Consider the following 14,176-nt stretch of genomic DNA (forward strand, 5'->3'; position numbering starts at 1 on the left):
CACGGCCCGAGACTGGGAGATGACAGTTGATCTGGAGAGGCAACTAAAAATTCCACCACACATCGCCCAGTCCAAGCTGAGACCGGGTATCCTCCTGGTCTCTGAGGCTACAAAACAGTCTTTCTGGAGCTGACTGTTCCATGGGAGGATAGGATGGAGGAGGCACAGGAAAGAAAGAGAGAGAAGTACCAGGAGCTGGTGGAGGAATGTCGGCGGAACGGTTGGAGGACCAAATTCATGCCAGTGGAGGTGGGCAGTCGGGGATTTGCCAGCCATTCCCTGAACAAGGCCTACGGCACACTAGGCATAACAGGGGCAAGCCGGAAGAGAGCCATGAACAACAATGCTGAGGCTGCAGAGAAAGCATCCAGGTGGCTCTGGCTGAGGAGGGGAGAGCGGTGGGGGCAGTAGAACGCTACTTGGACACAGGCCGGGGTCTGATCAGCCTCGGTCGGGTCGCCTGGAAGAGGGTGTCTGTTGTGAGACCCGAAACACCCAGTGACTCCAGGAAACAACACTGATGATGTGTCCAAGTCAGTGCATCAGAGGATGTTTTGAAAACTTAATAAGGTAAAGTTATTTATGGTAATAATCAGCAGTCACGTTATTGCATACACAGAATACGTTTCTAATGCTTTACAGCATATGTTGTTTCAAGTTTAACACTTATGCAGAATGTGCTTAATTGACACCTCTAGTTTTGTTGTTAGTATTAAAATTGTAATGATGTCACACAACTTCCAGCATAGCTCTGCTCTCCCCCAACTATAGGCGAGGCTGATCTGCCAGCATTGAAAACAGCTATGCGAGTGTACCAGGCATGTTAAATGTCAGTTTAAAACAACATAGGCCTGCCTTTATTAAGGTTAAAATGACAGTCCCTAACATGTTGCTGTATATATAACTTATTATATGATAGCTGCCTTCACAGAAACTTAGTCAAGAATACTTGACTATAGCAACTCTTATTATATGGACACAACAAATGACCTTCAAGCTGTGTTATTCTACCATGTTCATCCACTTACCGGTAGGTTACATGTTCTATAAAAGGTGTCAAACAGAAACATGAGGTAGAAAAGTGGTAAGATCCACTTACAATTAAACTGGTAAATAACAGGCGGTGTACCTCAACTGTATGCTGTACTAGCTTCATTCTACTTTATGCTGGTGAAACGTTATGACTTGAATGGCATGGCACTGGTAACTGAAAACATAAGCTAAGCATTAGAACAGACGGAAGCCCAATCAAGTGTAGCAGTGCTAACACTCAATGATGAATCATTATGACCTGCTGATCCCCTGACTTTTCCTTGAGGATGATGTTCATGGTTTTAAGAGAAATGTCTGAACAACTGTTGGATGGGTTAAAGTAGGTAATAATGAATAATGACATCCCCTTGCATAAATAAAGTGTAAATAATTATTACATTTTTCACTCCTCCTACCATGACAGTGAGCATGACGGTATTCACGATTATCTCAATAATGGAAACTTACCACAATTAACTTACAGTGAGGTTTTCTTACAATCTGCGATATAACCCTATATTGTCCTATCCCTGGTGTTGCTACTACGAATCCGTTTCACTTAGACTGCACCTGCACAAAAATTGCAATAGGAACTCTCACCAAGAACGTCCATTTACCATTTACCAATCTGAATAATGGATGAACATGCTTTCAAACTCAACAAAGGCCGATTCTCCCGTGCAGACATAGTGTAAAGCACTCAGAAGCCATTTCAGCCCTTATGCAGTCGAATGAGTCAGTTGAAAGCAATAGCAGCGCACACACAAATACATACAGTACACAGTAAACGCACAATGACATATCCAACAAGGTGTGACACCAGTTTTGAAATATATGACTCTCTGGTGTTCGCGATTGCCTTTGGAGAGGAAATAGAAGTCATATGTCTACTGTTTGAGGCCAGAGGGCTTGAGACGGACCAACCTGATGTTTAAATTAGATTCCATTCTCACGAGGCAGAGGGCAGCCGGAGAAATGAAGACCACATCCTCTCAGAGAAAGAGGATACTGCTTCCATTTCCAGTCTTCCATACATACAGTATGCAAGCAATATTATAATATTCTCAGACGCTCGTGTTGTCAATGTTGAATATAGTAGTGGGGTTAACCAAGCAAATGTTTAACACTAACAGCACATATAAAGTGACTATGAGTAAATGTCACTGCAGAAATAATAAACATTGATAAAAAGTGTTGAATATGTTGCACCAAGGGCTGCACGGTGGTGTAGTGGGTAGCACTCTAGCCTCACAGCAAGAGGGTCATGGGTTTGATTCCCGGGTCGGCCCGGGTTCCTTCTATGTGGAGTTTGCATGTTCTCGTGGGTTCTCTCCGGGTTCTCCGACTTCCTCCCACAGTCCAACGACATGCATGGGGATAGGTTAATTGGTGACTCTAAACTGGCTGTAGGTGTGAATGTGAGTGTCAATGGTTGTCTGTCTCTACATGTCAGCCCTGCGATAGACTGGCGTCCTGTCCAGGGTGTACCCTGCCTTCGCCCAATGATAGCTGGGATCGGCTCCACCCCCCGTGACCCTGAATACAGGATAAGCGGTAGACAATGGATGGATGGATGGATGGATGTTGCACCAAGCTCACATCATCCAAGACCACAGGGAAACACAGCAGAGGAACTATTTCACTTCAAAATATCTATCCAAGTGTGATTATCATTGAGGGTACAAAGTAAATTGATCACAAGCTGATGTATAACAATTTGGGTGGCTACCAATTTGGCTTAGCATTTTCCTGATGAGGATTTTGAACCACACAACAATCTTAACGTTTAACATTGTAGCTGGGCTGTAAGTCAGCACAATGCTACTAGATAGTCTGCTGTTCAGAAACATAACAATTAACAGATAATCGTAGCGTTACTTCTTATACAATCAAGATAATGGGGCTTTGAGCTGATTTCACTTTCTGAGGCAGACTAGAGCCGGTCCCCGTACCTGTTGAGAAGTGTACAAATATGTTTTGTTAATTATGAAACTGTGGCAAGACACCATGGTCTATATGCAATTAATGGGAAATACTGGCTAACTGGCTTGCACTGGATTTGTAATACTCTGGTGGAAACCGTGACAGTACACCTTGCAGACGCACAGCTAACAAAAAAGCAGCTAACTAATTAATGCAGTTGAGACTATACTGAGAAAGTGGCTCCATGTGTTCACGACCACGCACGCAACATGGTGGCTGCTCTCTCCTGGACGGGTGAACTGGGGACAGTTGCCTGATTTGTGCATACACTTCAGCTGGTGATAAATTATGCATTTAAACCATTTAGGTCCCTATGATTTCCGCGATGCAGAAAACGCGGACGGAATCACGGAATCTGACAATGAAAATGGAATAAACTGTAAAACGCGAAATTTCCTGGAATTTGTCAAAATCTGGATAAAATTGTGAAAAAACAATGATTTAGAAAAATTTAAACATGGAATTTGGGAAAACACTAAACGGAATCTGGAAAAAATTCAAACAGATTTCATAGGGCCCTAATTTAAACCGTTGGTGGATCAATTTTTGTTGGGGCTGAGCATGCAAGGCACTAATCTTGTCGCTTAATGGTTAACCAACGAGGGTTGGGCAGTGGTCAGAACAAAAGAAAAGGTAAAAATAAGCCTATTACCATTCATTTTCATTGGTCTTTGGTCTCTCTAATAACATTTTCTATGATTTAAATGCTGCTTCAACATAAACAGAGATAATTACCTCTTTAGTAAACATTGATCAAATAAAAACACCAGATTACCTTCATTTATTTTAATGAAGATCTGTAGAATTATTCAGTATGGCAGTTCGGACCAGACATCATATTTCTAGGTCAGACCCTTATATTCCATATTCCCCCTCGGACAAACCAGACAACTGAATAATGCATTAATCTATATGGTGTACAAATAGTTAAAGTTTATTCTGCTAATTAAACTGTGATAAATGCAACAACATACTGAACAAGAGTACATTCTAAATGACTCATATGGAAAAACACGTTTTTTTTCCATTTAGCAACTAGGGGTGTGGAAATTAACTACATTGATATATAAAACTCTGAATCATCTTCATAATTCAAGTTTAACTTTACAGCTAAGTGTTAAAGTAAAGTTAGTAGTTAATTGCATTGGTAGCGTGGTAGTGACATGTCACAAGTTAGCCCCGCCCTAAATCATCCCCTGCTTTATGGTCTATTTGACTCTAAATGGACCATAATTTACAAAATGAACATCATGTTGTATTGAAGAACACTTGGAACTCGAGATTGAGACCATAAACTCATGTGTTCAATGTTGAGATGAGATAAGAAATCAAGTGAGAATTAGGGGAATTTTCTTATAGACTTCCATGCAATCAGACATATTTTTGTAAACACAGGAGTCGCCCCCTGATGGCCAGTAGAGAGAATGCAAGTCTATGGCGTTTAAGCATTAGCTTCACTTAAGTCAGAACGTTATTCTACAGTATTGAATCCATACATGGTTAACTGTGTCATGTGGCCGACAATGTACCAAGAAATGTACTGAATAAAGAGGAAAAGATGCACATGCTTTCTAACACATTATTACGTTTTTTTGCATTCTGCAATAATATAGAGAGCTGTTTGAAAATGCCCAACGGCCCAAAATGCAGCAAGATAGTAATAGTTAAAATAAAAGTTTACCAATGATTATATTTTAAAGGGGACATATACTGAAAAAGTATTTTAGTGGGCTGCCTAAATCAGAAAGCCAATACACATTCTGTATGTGTTTATCTGTCTTTAAGTCAATCAATCCAATTACACATGTAAATATCCCTGTAATTAATATGATTAAATCGATCAGCTGGGACTTTATCAATGAAGTGTGGCCTAATTTAGTTTTGCAGAAAAGCTGCAACATACTTATATATTAGCATGAAACCAGTAGTGTATAACAAAATGTTGGTTTGATGCTGATTGATGGACCCAGAAAATAAATGCTGACTCAAGGATGATCTCAGATGCTGTGAAATTCTAGCTTGTTTACCTTTTGATCTTTGTTCCAGAGTAGAAACAAAACAAGCATTGTAGCTATTGTGTTTGGGATCAAGGCTCGCCTTTGCTCCAAGGCGTAACTATCCCAAAGCAACAGAAATGTGTGGGACAAAATATTCATCTAAACAGGCTTCAGCTTTAAAAGAAGCTTCCAGGAATAGAAAAAAATCGACAATAACATTTCAACAGGGCCTGGGGATTCTTTCCTGTCCATCAAAGGATGCTGACAGGATAACAGTAAAAAGGCCTGTGGAAATACTTAGAAAAGAATAAGAAAAGCTAATGCAAAGATTTTTAAAAACAGCATTCACTGAATACACTGACACCATGAGGGGTCCTACTTTGCTGCAGTGCCACGGCATCTCTGCCACCTGTTTTTCTGCATGTTGTCTGGTAGTGATTCATCTCTTTGTCCACTGAGTTAGATAAAACACTCCCTACTATGTATAAAACTGGAGTGATGGATGTTCAGCTTCCCTCTACTCCATAAATCCCAGCAGGACCTTCTGCACGCTGCTCACATTGGCATCTCAACGAGTCAATATATTCTTACAGTCCATGGCATTGAAGAGTGCAGATTCAGAACATTAACTGATATATTTTTTATAAATGGCAGAACTCATCAATAGATATAACCCCACTAAGCATTGTACCATTTGAAGGCTAAAGCAGCCTCATGATGAGGGCTCATCTGGGGAGCTGGGGAAAGGGTAAACACTGATGGAGACCCGTTGAACCCAGTGAAGTGTCACATCCCATGCTGGGTAAATGACAGCCTTCCTGCACAGCGGGGATTGTATTCACAGAGCCGTTCTGTTTGAGCAACTAGGATTATGTTTACATGGTATCTGTGTGTCTCTCTCCTACCAAAGAGCTCACATTAAGCAAGAGCCCAATCTATTCCTAAGAGAATAGTCTGCAAATTGTCTCTCCAGCTGAATGATGTGAGATACTTTAAAAGTTACTGAATCTGTTGCTGAAGTTTTTCCGTAACATTTATTCCAAAAACTTTTTGAGAACTGTGTCATCAGATATTGCTTCCAAAATCCTTTCACCGGCTACACAGGCGGGCGTGACTAATTCAGGCAGTTTCTTCACATCACTGCATGGGCAGCAGACAGATTTGCAATCCTGTTTTATTCCGGGCAGAGTGTATAAGTGAGGCTGTGCTCTCCAATGGGCCTTTGGGAACACGCCTACTCAACTGTGCAGCATATTGTATGTATAACGTTACCGTCACTCTGCTTGGTATTCCTTGGCTGCAGACCACTTCTCGCAGGACTGAAAACACCTCCTAATAAGAAACATGTTAAAACGTATTTAAAAAACAAACCTAAAGTCATGAATAACATTCTTCAGTCACTAAATTTTTCTAAACATCTGCAGGGTTGTGCAATATCTGTACTGTGAAATGTGTCACAGCAGAAACGTGCACTTTAGCAGATGAGGATTAAGGCTCTATTAAGGCTCTATTAAAATAGAATTAAATGCAACAGTATATGGATCTCTGTGGAGAAATTCTGTTCTATTCTTTGGAACTAGAAACAAGATGTCAGTCAGGGAATAACAAAAATCAATGGCAGTCATCCACTTGTGTAGAGATATTCCAATTAAAAGCCCCAAAACATCAACCTCATTGTGGCACTGCTGGAAAAATCACTGAAGTAAGGACTACGGCTTTCTGTCCAAAATCTCATGGCAATCCATACAATGGTTGTTGACATCTTTCTGTCTGGACCAAAATGGTGGAGCAACTGGCAGAGCATCATTGCCATCCATAGAGCCATGCCTCTTGCATGACTCATAAACAGATAGTGTAAAGGCCCCCACACACCGCCCAGACGTCCAACTGCCTTATCCGACCACTCTCCGCCCACTCTGTTGCCTCTCGTCTGACCTGTTCGGCAGAAAAGTTGCGTTGTACACATCGCTTCGACGTGCTTCAGACAACACAGCAGCGTGTACGTTCTGCGCTTGCGCGAGATGCAATAAGCCTCCTTAACAGCAGGTGGCGCTAGTCTCGTGCCAGTACTCCAAAACAGGAAAACAGGAAATGACGGAACGGAGTGCAGATAAAAACAATGCACACACAGTCTTGGTTCAGTATTCGTTCGACTCGAGAAGATCTTTGTGGACTAAATACTTGGCATTTCTGTGTGCAGAAATAACCAAAAGTGCGATGCAACGACGAAGTAAAATCTGTACTCTGCGCCATCTCTGTTTATGTGGTTTGTTGTTTACCATCGTCACTTCCGCCCCGTCCACACACCGCCATTGGATACTCTGATTCGCTAGCACACCGCCAATCAGAGTATCCAATGGCTCAGACGTCCAACAGCCCACCTCCTCAGACTTCGCATGCTCAGTCTGATCAGACAACGTCCGCGCGGCTCCGAAAGCTTCCGACGCAGCTGTACACACCAAACATATGTGTTCCCGACCTCGTCCGAGCCTCTCCAAACGCTTCAGATGTCCAACGGTTGGGCCGGTGTGTTCCTGCCTTAAGGAGGCTCTACTGAACAGCCAGTGTGCCAGGCTAAGGTCCCGTCCATACGAAAACGTTTTTTGTGGGTAAAAGTCTTGTGCATTTCGGCTGGCCGTCCATACAGATCAGGCGTTTTCGATGCCTGAAAATGCAATTTTTTAAACCAGCTCTCAGGGTGAAAAAGAAAAAAACAGCACCCCTTCGTTTCGTGTTTGTTTTCATGTAGACTGCAAAAACAAATACGATGACGTCCTCGGCCAGCCCCTCGAGCCTGACTTCTTCCCCCGCGACGTCTCCTAACAACAACAACAACAACGGCGGCCTCCGTGCTCGTAGCAGATATTCTGCTCGTCTGTACGAGAGGGGGGCAATATTCAGAATTTCTACTTTTTTACGATGCTAACAACCGCTAGCTAACTTCCCATGAATGCGTTCATTTTTCTAATTAATCCATCACAACGTGCGACACCGCCTCGTCAAGGTCCCTAGGGTGACGGCTGTTGATGCTTATTGTTTATACGGGCCAAATTGTCATCTTACATGTATGGGTGTTTATTGATCGGGTGGTCGGGTGGATAGAAGCCGTAGCTTTCACATGTTGCCATAGCAACGGCAAACATCCGGTCAAGCTCCGTCTCCTCTTCTGCATTTTTGTAGCAGAAACAGCGCCACATATAGGCCTGGAATATGTACTACAGCGCGCTGAGTCATTTTCAGTGGATTCGTCTGGATGCAGATTTTCTTGAAGCGACGCCAAGGAAAAACGGAGAAAAAAAGTTTGTTTTGGTACGTGTGGACGGGGCCGAAGAAAAGAACACACATGAGCCTTGAATAGAGGGACTAGTAAGGCACATTGCTGGGATTGATGCCTTTTGATCCATTACACCCATTAGTGGGCAGCTGAGCCGATCAATAGCAGATCAAAGCTGTCAGGGAGTCGTTACCCCAAACCATCAGAGAAGAAGAACACTTCCCGGGAAGACGGGATGTGAAATGAAAGAGATGACCAGTTATCTTTAGATGCAGCTAGATTATCAAATGTTACTGCAGCAGGGCTGCTGCTCGGAGAATGTCAGTATTGACAGACTGTCTTCAATCCCTTAATCAAGAAAATCCTTCAAGCTGAAGGTCCGGTAACTCTATTTACTCCACAGCTTTTTGGCTTTGCCACAGGATTCAATTTAAGTTGAATAAGGACATTGGGACAACAAGAGCCCACCAGAATGGGTATTAGGAAGGTGTAATTGAGAATCAAACCTGTACCTATGTAGCATACTTTAATTTAAAGAATGTTTCAGTTAAAAAAGAAGGTTCCTCCTCGGTGAAGGGAAGCTGATGAGGTTCAGCAGCCATGTGACTGGTCCCAGTCTGCTGCCAAATGAACTCATCTGCTCCACCCGTCTCACACCTGAGGCTCTCACACAGCATCCCATGGTCTTTCACAACAAGCAAAGATTTAGTTTGACAAATTTTCAGGATATTGTGTGTTTTCTTTCCAACACCCACAAACCATGAACTGCAACGTCCCAGTTTGGTATCCACCTGGAGGCCCACTGTTGCATGTCATTACCCATGTTTCTGTACAATAAATAAGGCACGAAATGCCAAAAAGAGAACACATTGTGTTAGTCACCCTTAATCGTATTAACCAGGTGATGTCTGGGAAACTGTCTACTACAGAAATATCACACCTTAAAGCTCAGCTTTGTATATTAAGTCTGAAAATATACATTTTACAGGCATCCAGCAATCATACAAACAATGTATTGGGTTGAATCTACAGAAACAAACTTGAGATGCACTGATTCTGATATTGCATATCTGACTGAAAAAGCTGGATCAAGTATCAGTTACAATAGAATGGACGAACAAATGAAACTAACCAACCTACACAACAATGCTCCCGACACATATCATCTCCAACCTCCTCTGATTCACACCAGCAAGATATTCTCAACATGCAATAATGTCTCAGTTTCTGTGATGAAATGTGTGCACATACATTATCTACACATTAAGACCCGGAGCAGTTTTAGAAGTTGGCTTCAAATGAAACTTGCCTATACTGAGCCAAATGTATTACCAGAGGGAAATACATCCAAATACACTGACCGAATCCAGACCGAATCGTGACTTGGCGTCTGTTTGCTACAGTATTTTGGCTCATCATTTCACAATTTCAACCTAAAAAAGCTGCATGACACTGATGTGTGCATGTGTGGGTAAATATGTAGTAATTACATCTGCGGTTTCAAAGTCTCAGTGAGAAAAAGGGTCAGCTGCTCCCTGGCCAGGCAAGCCAAAACTCAGGAGTTTCATTTGCTTTCAAAGCGGTTACCCTGAGACACGGTGATTGATGCATCAGACAACCAACCAAACCCTACTTTGAAGCATATCGGTCCGGTGATTCAGCAGTATTTTGAAGCCAGCCTGAGTTTGCGCAATGGCAATCTCTGTGCAGTGAAAGATGGAAGATGGCATTTTGATTCAGTGAGCAAAATCTCATGGCAGCCATGCGGAGGCATCTACCAAATGTATTCCCATCTGTTTGTCTGAGGTGAAATGAAGCAAGCAGCAAGGGATTACCTCCAAACAATTAGCTTTTACAAAGCACCACCCAGTATTGCTCCCTTGAAAACGTGCCTATGGCAAAACATCTATGACCCAATAAAAGCAGAGCTGTAATCTGAGGTGTTCTAACAATGACCTGGTTGAACGCTCAGACGCTGGAACTTGCAAAATGCTGTTTCCACCGGGAGCGTGGGCAGCACAGACTTGGAAACAGCTGATTGGCCTGCTTTAAGCCTTCAGCTTTGTCAGGGAAAATCTTTAGCTAGCCTCCTTTGTACAGGCAGTGTAGAAAACACCCAAAGAAGTATGCAGGAGAAGAGACTTCCTGACAGCTCATTTAACATTCTGCTTGCTTCCACCCACTTTATCTGGAGCCCCCACCTCTCTGACGTTAGCCGATTCTTTTATGAAAATCAGAACATCTTGCCATCTTTCCCTTTATAGACACACATTTTTCCAGACACTTCCACCATTGCTGTACACAGGAACTATCAACCCAGAAAGAACAAGTGGTCTTTTCACCACAGCCTCTGTACTCATGGCCCCGTTCCTGACATACTAGAGTCCTGTCATGTACATTAATAAATGATAGTAGCAGAGCTGACGGGATTCACGCCCGCCTGGGCACTAGCTGCAATTATAGCAGCAGAGAGACACAGCTCCAACCGGAGACAACCAAATCACACATGAGGCTGGTTGACAAATATAGTCCTCTCACACTGACAACAGGCAGAGACTTCACTCCTCCAGACTGGCTGGGACTCGTCACTGCAGACCTGTATGGTCTCCAGTGGATTATGAGTTCATTTTTACCAGAGAGGCTACACAATGAGGCCAACTGCTGCATCTTACTTGCTAAAACCCCCAAGGTTATTAGGCCAAAGGTTTATATTACTGATAAAACTTTACAGCTGTTGCCATAATTACCATGCAGTGGTGGTGTCAGCAGGAATTATGGGAAATGCTGATTCTGTGATTCATGATCATTCAGGCAATACAAGACACTCACAATTTCTGTCAAAACATATATCTCAAAATAGGACAGACAAGCAGAAACACATCATGTGATGTCTACATCAACATCCCACAAAACGATTTGTTTAAGACTAGGTTTTAATGAGCGATAACTGTAAGCCATGCAAGTATTATGGAATTTAATAAAGAAATGTTCCTGATTAATAATGCAAGTCTTCTGTCAGTTACAACCAATATGTTCACATGTCACACACTGCTGTAATACGTCCTGCATTGCTCATGAGCTCTGCACAAAAACATACTACGGAGTAAAACTGATGAACAAGTAGAGGACTCCCACTGAGAGAAGGGGAAGAAAGGAAGCTGCAGCAAACCTACAAAGCACCATAAACCATCATCTAACCTGAAGCCTCTGCTTTTATATCACTACCAGTTGCTCATTCAGCATCTAAATGATAATAAAGACAGATGAATATTGGCGTTTGATGTTGAATAAGGCTGTACATCACACACACAAAAACAATCCAACCAATTCATTCTTCATTGCTTGAGTTGTCCTCTGTGCCACTCAAATCTAAAAACCTAAAATCCTTTATAATACATAACCTTTTAATGAATAAGAAATTCTGTCTTTTTATATCTAGTGGCTCACCAGTTTGGTCATTATAATGTCACAGCATTCGTGGTCTGGTGAATCCAGTACACTCCCTAATGTTTGTGCAGCCAAATCCCCTTTGGCTCACTGCGTAGCTCTCTTAATATCATAAAATAGTGTGTGAAGCCAACCAAGAGGCATATTTCTGTATATTATTTTATATAAAGGTGTCTAATTTACATTAATTTACAGATGTGAGTATGACAGAGGGGAAAGTGTCCTCATTGATTAAATTATTTAATTAGTTGATTATTGTATAATCTAAGATGTTAGAAAAAAGTGAAAAAACGACCATCACGTCTTCCCAGAGCACAATTACATACAGATGTCTTATTTTGTCTGACCAACAGTCCAAAACCCACATATTCCAATTTGCAATAATATGATAAAGAGGAATTCTTGTTGTTTAACAATCTCAGTGTTGCTGATTGTTAAGATGCCTCGGTGTTGAGTGATGATCCCTTGTTTGGTTGTGCAGACATTAGACAACATATTACCCACTATTATTTAGATAATAATATGCGTCGCTGGTGTTAATGGAACAACATATACTGATGCATGGCCCCGCTATACTGCATGATCAATAGGACCCACTGAAGGACTGAACCATGACTAATGTGGTTCATTTGGCTTCCTGAGACCTCTGAATTAGACAATAAACAGACCTGCCCTGTTCAAAAGACAGAGCAGACCTAAAGATTCAAATCATGTCTCAGCCAGCTCAGTGAGATCTTTTGTGGAAACACATCTTTGTTGGCACAATGAAACCTCGACAAGAAAAAAAGGAAAAGAAAAAGGGAGAAGCTTTTGAATGTCTGAGGGTGTGGATGAATGAAGGGATGGAGGCACAGATAAAACAGATACATCATGACTTGTCATGCAGAGATCTCACACTCAAACGATGATTAATTGAACGTGCACAAACAAATGGTGGACAGCCTCCGCAGGAAGCAGACTGGAACAGGTCCAGGACCAGGGACCAGGTCCAGGACCAGGTCCAGCACCGAGGCTGCAGCCAGCCAGCCAAGTTATCTCATCGCCACTGACAACCTGGGTGTGTCTCCACACACAGGGATATTTACCAACTTGTACCATCCAACAGCAGCGGACACGATCCGGCACAGTCTCCTTACACAGCAGCTTCAAACTAGAGAGCCACCTTAAAACGCCTAACAGGGTGGAACCGAGAGCTTAATATTAATGTTAAACTTACTGACGGCTGAAAACACTCCGGTCCATTGTTTGAAGCCTGACAGGCTGCTAATTTGATTAAAATGACGCCCTCCCCTCCCCTCCCTCACTCTCACAAACTGAAACAGACGTTTCACCGGGTTTCTTCTTCTTTTAAATCCTTCAATGTGCTTTTAAACCCCACAACTCAAAACGAGACTCGGAACCGCCGACACTAGCTAGCTCAGCGTACGTTTCTCCAACAGGACGAACTTGCTGACCGGCACGCAGGTGCAACGGGTTCACTTTGACACACGAGCAGACATTAACTTGAACATGTCTTACCACTTTGCTCCCCCAGGAAGACGAGTTTGAATTTTCTTAGAGGGTTTCCAAAGTCACTGCCTACGGACATTTTGAGAAGGAAGAGGAGGAGGAGGGGAAGTCTGGACACCGGAGGACAGTCTGAGTGGACTTGTGTTGCCACTCGAGTCGGTCGTCGGTTGGTGAGGATGCTGGATGGGAAAAGGCGGTGACGTTGCTCTCCGTTCAGCCCCGCGCGCTCTCTGCTCGTGATGGGAACACACCGCTGCTGCTGCTGCACCGCTCCGTGATGACGGCTTTTTTTTCTCTCCTCTCCCTCACCCGAGGGCTCCTGCGCATGCGCGGCCTCTCCTCGTTCTCCGCTGAACGAGAGCCGTGATTATAAAATGACGTCATGCGGAGGAGAGGGAGAGGCAGCCGTGTCAATGCTTGGGCTTCAGTTTCACCAGTCTGGAGGGAACTTCTTCTCTCGGTTCAACAGACACATTGTGCACATTTGTAAATCAGGCTAATGATTCACACTTAAAAGGGTATTCCACCGATTTGGTATTAGACCCCCATTAAGTTAGTGAACTTGTAAGAGAAAGATTTAAAACAAAAAGACTGGTCAAAATCGATGCAGGCAAGGAGGCAGAGTATTGAGTCATCATCAGCATTGATACAGTAACCGTACAGTTCCCATAATGCAACATAACAGGATATTTTACGAATGCCGTCCTTGCCTGAACCTATTTCAAACTCCACGCCCCTCACTTTGTAGCCGTGATAACCCCAATGACGTCATCATGGTTATTCTCTCATCTATATTTAATATAGATACAAGGGCTGTATAAATGCAGTCCAGATATTTAGTCACATTACAGTTTATATGTTTTGCTATATTCAGATATACATGTGTATACTAGCACATATTCCATACGTGTTTATCTGCATGAATTGATTTATT

At 42.7% G+C, this 14,176-nt stretch overlaps 1 protein-coding gene across 2 annotated transcripts in view; it reads right to left on the minus strand.

The window, feature by feature from the left end:
- The window catches only part of rab6ba (RAB6B, member RAS oncogene family a), a 49,238-nt gene extending 35,709 nt beyond the window's left edge, over window positions 1-13,529 (minus strand). Inside the window, exon 1 of one of the 2 annotated variants that reach the window (XM_084012343.1) lies at window positions 13,252-13,529. In XM_084012343.1, the coding sequence (XP_083868469.1) occupies window positions 13,252-13,321 (70 nt within the window). In that variant the 5' untranslated portion in view covers window positions 13,322-13,529. The remainder of the gene's footprint in view (window positions 1-13,251) is intronic. The other variant, XM_084012342.1, reaches the window with a different exon arrangement.
- Between the last annotated feature and the right edge of the window lie 647 nt (window positions 13,530-14,176).

The sequence above is a fragment of the Eutrigla gurnardus genome, assembly GCF_963514095.1.
Source record: "Eutrigla gurnardus genome assembly, chromosome: 6".
Taxonomy (NCBI): Eukaryota; Metazoa; Chordata; class Actinopteri; order Perciformes; family Triglidae; genus Eutrigla; species Eutrigla gurnardus.